The following is a 12,699-nucleotide window of genomic DNA, read 5'->3' as shown; positions in this document are numbered from 1 at the left end:
TCTCTCTCTCTGTGTGTGTGTCTGTGTGTGTGTGTGTATGGGTGTGTCTTTCTGTCTCTCTGTCTTACTTTCTGTGTCTCTCTGTGTTCTGTCTCTCTCCTTCTGTCTCTTTCTATCTGTCTGTTTCTGTCACTCTCCCACCTTCCTCTCCCCCCCTCTGTCTATCTCTCTGTCTCTGTGTCTCTCTGTCTGTGTGTGTGTGTCTTTCTGTCTCTCTCCCTCTGTGTCTCTCTCTCCCCCTCTGTGTCTGTATCTGTCTCTCTCCCCCTCCCTCCCTCCTTCCCTCCCTCCCTCCCCCTCTCCCTCTCATACACACACACACACACAATCATTGCCAGAGGCTCTAGATGGCAAACAACATCAGCACAAAATAAATACTAATCCCCCCCAAGCCCTACATACATACAAAAATACAGGGTCTTTGGTGCTCTCTGAGCTTGGTTATTCGCTTGCAGATGTTCATTCCGCAACTAAGATTCAATCGAGAAACTGTAAGCAGGACAGCGAGATGGGTGGCAGATAAATTTAATAAGTATATGAATAAAATCCTAGACCAAGCTAAATCCAGAAATGCTAGGGAATTCCAGCATGCTAAATTAGCCATCAACAGACATAGAGAAGTGAATCACATTTACACACCATTCAAAAAAGAGTATAAAAAGGCTAAGAGGGAAAGACTAGAATATGTCCCCTCCAGTAGCCGGTAGCTACATAAGCAGGGATTAATATTTGACATTTAACAGGCAAAAAATAATATTTTAATTAAGAAACTACCAGGGAGAAAAATCCCCCTATATTTTTTAAAAAGGAGAGCAAATCCCATATTCAATTGATGATGTTACCTGATTAGGCAATGAAATGTCTTCCCAAAAAACAACCCAAGCTCAGAGAGCCCCAAAGATCCACAGTTTAACCTTGAGCCATAGATACAGATGCTCTTCTGTTGCAATGTATTTTTCATTTTAACAGTCCTGTGATCTCTTGCATTGGGGTGGAGTCAGGCTGACTGAGCTGAGCATTTTCTGACTGGATGCCCTTCCTGACCCCCATGGAGAATTTGCAGCAGATAATTTCCCTTTGCCCCCAGAGAGAGAAATATCTGCTGCTACCTAGGATTGAATGCACAGCCTCTTGATTGTGAGGTGAGAGCTCCACCTCTAGGCCACCATGCTGCTCCTTCTGTTACAATGTTATGGAATGGAATGGAATGGAATATAGAATATAGAATATAGTAGAATAGAATAGAATAGAATAGAATAGAATATAGAATATAGAATGGAATGGAATATAGAATAGAATAGAATATAGAATATAGAATATAGAATATAGAATATAGAATATAGAATATAGAATATAGAATATAGAATATAGAATATAGAATATAGAATATAGAATATAGAATATAGAATATAGAATATAGAATATAGAATATAGAATATAGAATATAGAATGGAATATAGAATAGAATAGAATAACAGAGTTGGAAGGGACCTTGGAGGTTTTCTAGTCCAACCCCCTGCCTAGACAGAAAACTCTACACCATTTCAGACAAACTTCCAGTGTGGGAGCATTCACAACTTCTGGAGGCAAGCTGTTCCACAGATTAATTGTTCTAAGTGTCAGGAAATTTCTCCTCAGTTCTAGGTTGCTTCTCTCCTTGATTAATTTCCATCCATTGCTTCTTGTTCTGCTTAACTCCCTCCCTCCTCTCTGTGGCAGTCCCTGAGATATTGGAAGACTGCTATCATGTCTCCCCTGGTCCTTCTTTCTATTAAACTAGACATACCCAGTTCCTGCAACCGTTCCTCACATGTTTTAGCCTCCAGTCCCTGAATCATCTTTGTTGCTCTTCTCTACACTGACATCTCAACATCCTTTTTACATCGAGGCCACCAAAACTGAGTGCTATATTCCAAGTGTGGCCTTGCTCTTATAAAAAGAGCAAAATAAAAAAAGAAATAGAAAAAGAAATGACAGGATCCTATTAGGGCACTCTCACAAAATGTCTAGCATTGTGCCCTTGATCAGTTATAAAAGATCCATTTCCCAAAAGTCTGTTTCTCACCCCTTCCTCTGCTGTTCCAAATTACTGTTTCATTTTAACCTCTTTTGTTCTGGATAGGTGGGGACACATTTAAATACGGTCCAGCTCCCCATCATTATTCTTAGAAGAATAACCTGCAGTGCCTATCAGGCTTAGAAGTTGTCTGGGAAATAAATACCATGCTGTGCTTTTGCGTTCCAGCATGCTAAATTCCCATTTTTAATTTCGCTTAGTTAGATCAAATTCAAATTATTAAGCTATAATTTAACTGTTAAATTTTAACAAGTAGGCTCGTGTCATCTAAGTTAGCATATTGCTCTAGAGGGAGGTTAAAATATTTCAATCATAGCATAACATATCTGGTCTGCAGTTACGTTCTCCCAAAACTTGAAGAACAGCAAACGCACTTAGACTTATATATCAATTCACGGTGCTTTAACAGTTTTCTCTAAGCGGTTTACAGAGTCAGCCTCTTGCCCCCAACAATCTGGGTCCTCATTTTACCAACCTGGGAAGAATGGAAGACTGAGTCAACCTTGAGCCGGTCAGGATCAAACTCCTGGCAGTGGGCAGAGTTAGCATGCAATACAGCACTTTAACCACTGCACCAAAAATGGCTTGCTTGCTTCCTTCCTTCTCGTTTTCCTTCCTTCTTTTCGGTTTGGGCACTCGATGCCAAAAAGGTTTGCCATCACTGTGATAAGGGATTTTCAGCTTTTATTTAATATCATGCTTCTTTTTTCCAGGACCTCCAAGCATCTCAAAGCATGTGCTATTGGTTGAAAGGGGTGCGTTACTCGGACATTGGCACTCTGGCTTGGATGATAACCTTGAGTGATGGCCTTCACAATTTCATTGACGGGCTGGCTATTGGCGCCTCCTTCACCGTCTCAGTCTTCCAAGGCATCAGCACCTCAGTGGCCATTCTTTGCGAGGAATTCCCGCATGAGCTAGGTGTGTGCACTGCTTCATTTCTGCTTCACAGCTGGAAAAAAAAATGCATAGGAATTCCTTGTAGGGATGTGCTTAGAGGAATTCTTATTAAGGAACAATCAAAAGTAGGAACTTCTCCCTTGCAAAGAAAAGTCCAATGGATTTGAGCGTTGTTAGTTTAGATGAAAAAACTACAAACAACAGAAAACAGAGCAGAGATTTCTAAAATTTCTATGCATTGTACCAAAATGTAGAAGAAAATTTCTCATCGTATTATCGATGGGTTTTTCAGTGATACACATTCATCTGTATAAACACATTGTGAAACTACCATGTTACCCCAAAAATAAGACCTAGCCTGATTTTACACATGCGCCCAATATAAGCCCTACCCCACCCAAAATAAGCCCCGGTTAAGACCCGGCACACTTCGTTTCACCTGAATGCACAAGGTGGGGTGAGGTGCACGGGGAAAAACCAAGCTTGGGGCAACTGCCTCACGTGCCCTGCACTCGATTACCTTAGGGCAGTTTTAGCCAAACCCCCCCCCCCCATACCTCAATAGCTGACTCACCTTGCCAGTCCATTTCTTCTACGGCCACTTACCACCACTTGTGCGCGTTGCCCCCCAACCTCCATTTCACTGTCCAAAGCCTTCAGGAAAGGTCTCTGCAGCTGAGAAACGAGCTCTGGATTGATGCGTGTGGCGCCCCCCTTCCTTCCTTCCTTCCTTCCTTCCTTCCTTCCTTCCCTCCCTCCCTCCCTCCCTCCCTCCCTCCCTCTCTACTGCCCTCCCACCCTCCTTCCTTCCCATTTTCCTTCCTTCTTTCTCCTTCCCTCCCTCCCTGCCTTCCTTTCCCTCCTTTCCTCCTTCCTTCTTTCTTTCCTTCCTTCCTTCCCGCTCTACCTCCCTCCCACTATCCTTCCTTATTTTCCTTCCTTCTTTCTCTTTCCCTCTCTCCCTGCCCTCCTTTCCCTCCCCCTTCCCTTTTTCCTTCCTTCCTTCCCTCTCTACCTCCCTCCCACCCTCTTTCCTTCTCATTTTCCTTCCTTCTTTCTCCTTCCCTCCCTCCTTCTTACCTTCCTTCATTCCTTCCCAATAGCATTTAGACATATACTGCTTCACAGTGCTTTACAGCCCTCTCTAAGCAGTTGACAGAGTCAGCCCGCAACGTTTGCCCCCAACAATCTGGGTCCTCATTTTACCCACTTTGGAAGGATGGAAGGCTGAGTCAACCTTGATCCTGGTTAGATTCAAACTGCCAAATTTTAGTTAGCCCCCCCCCCCCCCCCCCCATTTTGCCATCAGAGACCTTTGAGGTCGGGGGGCACTGTGCGCAAGTGGTGGCAAGCGGCCACAGAAGAAGACGGTCGGCAGCACCCACACGGCTCCTACTGGGCAGTACTGTCGGTACGGTGGCAACGCGGTGAGACAGTGAAAAAGGCATCCCCTGAAAATAAGAGCTCATGCCTCTTTTGGAGGAAGAAAATGTCTTTGTATAAATATCGGGTTTGGGGATTCAGGGACACAGAGGAAACCAATGTTGGCATGGATGGTTTGGTTATTTAGTTTATGAGTTCTTTCGGGATCAGCGAGTGAATTAGAGATCCCGTATCAGTAGCTGCTAAGCCATGATGACTCTTTGAATATTCACTCCAAACTCCAAGGCTGTGCTGCAATGGTGGGTTCTGGATCCCGTTCCAACCGGTACAGTTGGAACGGGCCCAGCGGCGCTCACATGGACGCGTGCACAGTTGTGCAGCGTGCAAATGTGTTGTACCTACCAGCGATGCCTCTGCAATGTTCCAGCTGCTCGGTGGAGTGCAGCGCAGGCGCTGTATATGCCATGTGCATGCACGGAAGCGCCAAAGACTTTAAAGGACAGGTAAGGAATTTGGGCGAGCGAGTGGGCCTCCGGAGCACCGTACCAGAACGGTACTTGGTGCTCCAGGCAGGCTCTGGTACGCCCATACCAGAGCATACCTCCTGCAACCCACCACTGCTGCACTGAGACAAGCTTGTTGAATATACAAACATTTTGCAAAACATTTTTATAAATGAGTGGTTGGAATGACACAAGGTTCTAAAACTAACAGACCACAAGATAGCTTAATCCACAGGTAGTCCTCGACTTATGATCACAATTGAGTCCAAAACTTTTGTTAAGTGAATTTTGCCCCATGTCCGACTTTTCTTGTCACCGTTGTTAAGTGAATCACTGCAGTTGTAAAGTTAGTGACATGGTTGTTAAGTGAATCCGGCTTCTCCATTGACTTGGCTTGTCAGAAGGTTGCAAAAGGGGATCACATGACCCACCCATCCCTTGGACATTGCAACCGTCATAAATATGAATCACTTGTGAAGCGGCCGAATTTTGTCCATGTGGCTGTGGGAATGCAGCAACGGTCATAAGTGTGAAAAGTCATCAGTCACATTTTTCGGTGCTGTTGTAATTTCTGATGGTCACTAAATGAACTGTCTCCGGATACGCTTCAAGGCGCTAGTCGTCACTTATAAAGCCCTTCATGGTATTGGACCTGGGTACTTGAGAGACCGCCTGCTGCCAATCATCTCCACTAGACCGATTAGATCCCACAGATTAGGCCTCCTCCGAATTCCATCCACCGGCCAGTGTCGACTGGCGACTACCCGGAGGAGAGCCTTCTCTGTGGCTGCTCCGACCCTTTGGAACGAACTCCCCGTGGGGATTCGAACCCTCACCACCCTCCAGGCCTTCCGCAAAGCCGTTAAAACCTGGCTGTTCCGACAGGCCTGGGGCTAAAGAGCTGCTGCCCCCATTTCGAATGGTATGACTGTTGTGTGTTTTTAAATTATGTATTGTTATGTTTCGTTTTTTTATTTTTGTCTGTACTCCCCCTTCCCTGATTTGATTTGTTAGCCGCCCTGAGTCCCCTCCGGGATGGTGGTGGATGTTGAGGATTTATATAAAAGAATATATATATATAATATAATATATATATATAATATTCAAAACGTTATTGCTTAGACGAAGATATTGGTCGTTTTGTCAAAGCAGAAGAAATATAGTGTTGTGATCCACCAGGGTCCAGTGGAGCTGGCAGCAGATTCAGACAGTGAGGAGGTCGGGGAGGAACATGAGCCAATCCTGGAGTAGTCTCTGATGAGGGCTCTGCGTCAGAGGCAGAGAGAGGGCCAGAGCCATATGCAAGTTATCAGCTGCCTTCAGAGTCAAACATCAGTGAGGCAGACGAACAGCTGGAGCCTGTTCCCAGTGTGCGCATGCGCAGAGTTGCCAGACGAAGGGAGCAGCTAAAGAAGAGGGGTCGACTTGGGAGTAAGGGCACAGGTGGACAATGAATGCCCCCATCCCCAGAAGAAATAAAAGAGGAGCAAAAGTGGAGTGGATTTTGCAGGAGACAATTAGTTCACTTAATTGGTTCGTGACTCTCCGAGACTCCTTGCCAAGTTTTGCAGAGATCAGCCTGTCAGTTCTCCAAGCCAGATAAGGTCTGTGACCGTAAATCCTCCCTTGAAAGACTTTGCTGGATGTGAATGAGCAGAATTCACAGGAAATTAATAAAAAGGGGTTTTGCCGGGACAAGGAGTTTGCTTCAGGCTCTGGGGAAGCCTCAGTCAGAACATATATCAGCAGCAGAAACGTATGTTGATAATATGGGAGAAGCTGATTTGAAAAACGCAAAATGCTTCTGGCTCAGTGCATTGGGCATCAGCTCTTCAAAGCTTTGTATTTCCAATGCAACCCCTTCCTTCTAAACGTCTTTGGAATTGTGGTTCGTCTTTGCAGGAGACTTCGTCATTCTGCTGAATGCTGGGATGACAATCCAGCAAGCCCTTTTCTTCAACTTCCTCTCGGCTTGCTGTTGCTACCTGGGCCTGGGCTTTGGTATATTGGCCGGCAGCCACTTCTCAGCCAACTGGATCTTCGCTCTAGCAGGCGGGATGTTCCTGTACATTGCGTTGGCTGACATGGTAAGTGGTTGGCAGGGAAGTTGATAGGTTGGAGCAGGGGTGAAATCTATTTACGGTATTTTTTGGAGTATAAGACGCACCTTTTGCCCCACTGGTGGGTTCCGCATTCTGTTGCAACCGATATAGTGCAACGGGGCTGGGCGTCTACCACATGCATGCGCACAGCACGCGCATGTGTACTTACCATCTGCGATGCTCCATGACGCTCCAGCTGCTCGGCGGAGCATCGCACAGGCACCGTTTGCTCTATGCACGTGCGAGGAAGCCCCGATCGGCTGAAATATCGGTAAGGAGGACGGACGGGCAGGTGGGCCCTCCGGAGCACCATACCGGAATGGTATTTGGTACTCCCAGCGTACCAGGGCATACCGGTCATATTCCCACCACTGTTTTGCCCCCCCAAAAGAGGGGGAAAATCTGGGTGTGTCATATATATTGAACACAGCATTTTTAGCCTCCTGAAACCCTGCTCCCTTCATCAAAATGGATGTGCAGAATGTTTGGGTGACCTGCAAAGTGCTTCTGGGGGCTGAAGAGGGCAAAAACGAGCAAAAAAAATCAATTTTTACTTGTCCCCCCCCCCATCCCCCAGGACCACTCTAGTCTCCCAAAGCCTATGTACCGTATATACTCGAGTATAGGCCGACCCGAATATAAGCCGAGGCACCTAATTTTACCACAAAAAACTGGAAAAGTTATTGACTCGAGTATAAGCCTAGGGTGGGAAATGCAGCAGCTACCGGTAAATTTCAAAAATAAAAATAGATACCAATAATGTTTTTGAATATTTATTTCAAAGAAAAACAGTAAACTAGCGGTGTATTCAATGAAATACTTCACTCACCTCATGATGCTGATGTCCCGCTGTGATGATGATGTCCCGTGCAGCCGCGGGAGCGATGTCCCGCCTCCTATGACACACGGCACAGTGATTCCTATCATTGGATCACTGTACCAGAGGAGGTGGGACATCGCTATGTGGCTGCTTGCCATAACAAGGAGGAGGTGGGACATCGTTGCAGAGCGGCATGAGGGGGAGGAAGGGGAATCGTAAGACAGCCCTGCATTACATTAGAACGTGAGGAGGGGGGATGGTGCGGTGCGCGCTGCGCGGCAAACTGACACAGAGGGAGGGGAAACTCACAGGGGCACTGGGCCATTCACGAGTGTCACCCAGCGGCATGGCCCCGCCCCTTTTTCTCCTCCATTTCAGGCAAATTTTTCACTGACTCGAGTATAAGCCGAGGCGGCTTTTTTCAGCCCAAAAAGTGGGCTGAAAAACTAGGCTTATACTCGAGTATATACAGTATGCCCTTTTTTGGCAAATAATAGGCCCGTTTTCATGAAAAATGGGCCATTTTTTTGCTTGTTTTTGTCCCTCCCCCAGCCCCAAGGAGCACTTTGCAGGCCTCTCAAACTCACTGCATGCCCCATTTTTCACAAAAAATGAGATGTACAGAGGGTTTGGGAGATCTGCAGAGTGCAAAAACTTTTTTTAAAAAATTACTTCTTAAAAATCTTGGTGCGTCTTATACTTTGGTGCATCTTATACTCCCAAAAATATGGTACCTTTGCTGCGGGTTTACAAATGTGAGCTCAAACGTGCCACCTCCACGCATGCGCAGGACCTTCCGTGATGACATCTGGATGGGTGGGGGTAGCCTGCTACCGAGCGCGCCTACAAAGGTAAGTAGAACAGCGAGAGGGGAAGAAATCTGCTGTGCCACACCATTTAGATTAACTAGAAAGTAGGAAATTCTGCTTTCGAGCTAGTATTAATCCCGCGAAACAGCTGATTGTCAGAAATACCGGTTGGCCCGAACCAGCAGCATTTTTTTTCCTCCTGGTTTGGGCGAACCGGTAGTCAACAAGTCTTAAAGCTGTCAAGTTTGAACACCCCTGGGTTTTTTTTTCTAAAGGTTTAGGGGTGCAAGTGTCTTGTACTTGACAGCTTTAAGACTTGCGTGCTTCAAAAGCCAGAGTTTCTGAGCCAACATTTTGGTTGCTAAGCAAGATCGTTGTTAAGTGAGTTTTACCACATTTTACAGGTTGGCCATGCCCACCCAGTCACATGGCCGGCAAACCACTCCCACCTGGTCACATGGCCAGCAAGCCACTCCCACAAAGCTGGCCACACCTACCGAAGAGGTTCCAAAAAATTTTGAAACCCACCACTGGCATAAGCTCTCAGTGTACAATGAAAGATATAAGTGATTAATGAAGGCGGAGAAAGAAAAAGGAAAGAGTAAAGATGTACAGAAAGACCAGCTGTTTTAGAAGATTTCATGGGGTTTATAGGATTTGAATAATCATTCTACTTGAAGAATGGAAAAATAACAAGATTTTAATGATGCTCTCCCAAACTGCAAAATTATGAGCCAACATTTTGGGCCTGGTTCATTTGCAGATATCTCAGGTTGCCAAGGACTGCCTATGACCCCTGGACTGCAACCTTCACACTCCAAACATAATCCTTTGCCCTCTTTTTCTTAGGGCAAAGTCACTGGTGTGAGACTTTTGCAGGACTGCCATAAATACATTTTGGCACCAACAGCCCCAGTCCAACAAATTGAGCTAAATTAAATCTCATTCTTCGGTGATACCTGCAGATCCTAAGTCCTTCAGGTTGTTTCAGTCTGTTCATACATCCTGCAAAGCCATGGGTGGAAGTGTTGGTGAATAAGCTACTCTTTGTTTTAAGATTAAGAAGCAACGTTTTGAAATCATAGTTGGGGTTTGACTCACTGATCGCAACTGTAAATTGGCATAATATGTAAAAAGGTGCATGGTTTGTATTCCGTTTGCTGGTTTGCTTCTAACTCCTGCACATTAGTCTCTAATGACTCTTTTTTTAAATAAGTTTTTTATTTATTTTATTTTCATACAAATAACCACATGTATACATACCATTATATCATAACCAACACTATTTTGTATTATTCAATATTATATCAATTCCTCTGACCATCAACCCCCAAAGACTATCATTTGCTCTTCTGCTTTCCATACACCATATTTATACCCTATCCATTGCTTTCTTGCCTCTTCTCCCTCTCTCCTCCTCCCTACCTCCTTTCTTCCCTCTATCATCCTTCTCTACTTCCCCATCCTCTCTCTTCCTCTCTCCTCTTTCCACTCCTTCTTTCTCTCCTCCTCTTCCCCCCCTCTACCCTCTCTCCTAACCCCTCTCTACCTCCTCTCCTCCCCCTTTCTCTCTTCCACTCTCTTCATCTCGCTTGCATGGTGTATTTCATCGTCTGAGCAGGCTCCATTTAAGGTTGATGGCGTTAGTAGTTTTCGTTTCAATAAACATCTTTCATATTAATAATTTTAAAATATATATCCTCTTTTTAAAAAAAAAGTATACATATATAGCAATTACATGTAATAGTCTCTAATAATTCTACAAAGATGCCAACACAGCTGAAAAAAGAAAGCCAAACAAACCAAGAATTGGCCGAAAGACCACTTTTTTTAAAAAAATTCTCTTCTATAACATACCTAACAAACAAGAAAAGTTAAACTGGGCCAGTCACCGGGACCAGAGGTTAAGTCTTCTGAGCATTCAGACTTATGCTGGAGCCAAGAGTGGGTTGCTATGGTTTCGCCCAGGTTGAAGTGAACCTGTAGCTAACGTTATGGCCAGTTTGGAGAACCTCCAAATCCCAGCCCTGGCTTCCGCCCCGCCCCTGTTTGATTTACAAACTTGCCAAAAAAACCAAAAAAAGTTTTGTATTTGTGGTAGAACAAAAAAAAGGGGGGGAAGGATCTAACCCAGGGTTGAAATGCTACTGGTTTGGACTGATTCGCTCCAATGCTACCGGTTTGCCCGAACCGGTGTTAAAGAATGCTACCAGTTCAGGCAAAACAGTAGTTCTCACGATCAGCTGTGACGCAGGATTTATATTAGCTGGAAATGTCGGACTTCCTGCTTTCTAGCTACCATATTTTTTGGAGTATAAGACACACCTTTCTCCCCCCCTTAAAGAGCATGGGAATGTTGGTGCGCCTTATACCCTGAGTACATCCATTTTTGGCTTCCTGAAGCCCTGTCACTATAAGCCACTGGTGCGTCTTATAGTCCAAAAATACAGTAATCTAAATCACGTGGCAGAGCTGATCGTCGGAAATACCGCGGATTTCCCACCCCCCTCGCGGTTCTACTTACCTTTGTAGGCGTGCTTGGTAGCGGGCTCCACCCACCCGCCCGGATGTAATCACATCCTTTTTTATGTTCTATGCATGCGCAGAAGGTCCTGTGCATGCACAGTGGTGGCACATGCGAGTGCATGTGTGGGCACTCCCATTTGCGAACCGGTAGTGAAGGTAAGTAGATTTTGCCCCTGATTCAACCGCTCTAATTGATTTTCTCGATCTATAAGTTCCCAGAGATGAATGAAGTCAGCAAAGAAGACGAAAGGAGCGGAAGTGCTTTGATTGCATTTGCAATTCAGAACGCCGGACTCCTGACGGGATTCACGATCATGGTGTTGCTGACTATGTTCTCGGGACAAATCCAGCTCGGATAGAGGCCGTTGCCCTTTTGGAAAATTGTAGATCTGTGGACTCTGCTAAGCGCAGTTTTTGTTTTTGTCAAGGATTTCAGGAAGGGGCATGTTTATTCAACCTGCTTCTTAGATTTCGTATTGGACTGACAACCTGCACAGGCTGACAACTTTTCTCTCTAGCATTAAATGATGGGGGGAATCATTTCTTAAGGTAACAACAGCATTCATCTCTCTCCCTCCTGTCCTTTTCTCTTCTTTTCCCCCCCCCATTTGGATGGAATCAGTGTGTTATTCTTCCTTCCTTCCTGGGCATGAGTAGCTTGGTGTATATCCCTTTAAGCTACAAAAAATACCAGCAAATTGGCTAGTAGGGTGCCTTTCTCCCCCCTCCCCCCTTGCACCCCAATTACTAAAGACAGTAATGTTTTCAATTTTAAACTCTGCATTAGTTTTGAGTCAGTTAATTGGTTGCTTGGAGTTACTCCAAATTTTAGAAAATTAGTCTGCTGCACCCGGGGTGGTGGGGGGATCAGAATTAAAAATGGCAGCAAATTAGAGAACTGTAACTCTTTGGGGGTGTGGTGGCTCAGTGGCTAAGATGCTGAACTTATCGATCAGAAAGGCCAGCAGTTTGGCGGTTCGAATCCCTAGCGCCGCATAACGGAGTGAGCGCCCGTTACTTGTCCCAGCATCTGCCAACCTAGCAGTTCAAAAGCATATAGAAAGTAGAAAAATAGAGACCCCCTTTGGTGGGAAGGTAACAGCGTTCTGTGCGCCTTCGGTGTTTAGTCATGCTGGCCACATGACCACAGAGACGTCTTCGGACGGCACTGGCTCTTCGGCTTTGAAATGGAGATGAGCACCTTCCCCCTAGAGTCGGGAACGACTAGTACATATGTGCGAGGAGAACCTTTTCCTTTATGTTTAACCCTTTGGGGGAAATTGGCCTTAAGCATGGATTGGACTAGAAGACCTTTGAGGTCTCTTTTATGATTCTGTGTTCTAAATAACACTCCTGTGTGAGAAAGGCAAAAGTGCTTTTTGTGGCATGTGTGCACCATCTAAACACAAAAGAACATGTTCTATTGAAAACTCATACCAATGGATGCAGAGGGCTCATATGTAGGAATACGTATGTGGGGACAAATTTTGACTTGAAATTCCTTTATTCAAATGGCATCGTTTTATATACACACACACACACACACACACACACACACACACACACACTATTTAGGACT

At 45.2% G+C, this 12,699-nt stretch overlaps 1 protein-coding gene across 3 annotated transcripts in view; it reads left to right on the top strand.

The window, feature by feature from the left end:
• SLC39A14 (solute carrier family 39 member 14) overlaps positions 1 to 11,797 on the top strand; it is a 56,954-nt gene extending 45,157 nt beyond the window's left edge. For all 3 annotated transcript variants that reach the window (XM_032229704.1, XM_032229702.1, XM_032229703.1), the window contains exons 7-9: positions 2,791 to 2,998; positions 6,766 to 6,950; positions 11,333 to 11,797. In XM_032229704.1, the coding sequence (XP_032085595.1) occupies positions 2,791 to 2,998; positions 6,766 to 6,950; positions 11,333 to 11,479 (540 nt within the window). In that variant the 3' untranslated portion in view covers positions 11,480 to 11,797. The remainder of the gene's footprint in view (positions 1 to 2,790; positions 2,999 to 6,765; positions 6,951 to 11,332) is intronic.
• The last annotated feature ends 902 nt before the right edge of the window (positions 11,798 to 12,699 follow it).

This window comes from Thamnophis elegans, chromosome 13 (assembly GCF_009769535.1).
Source record: "Thamnophis elegans isolate rThaEle1 chromosome 13, rThaEle1.pri, whole genome shotgun sequence".
NCBI lineage: Eukaryota > Metazoa > Chordata > Lepidosauria > Squamata > Colubridae > Thamnophis > Thamnophis elegans.
This window is presented reverse-complemented; position numbering and strand designations above follow the sequence as displayed.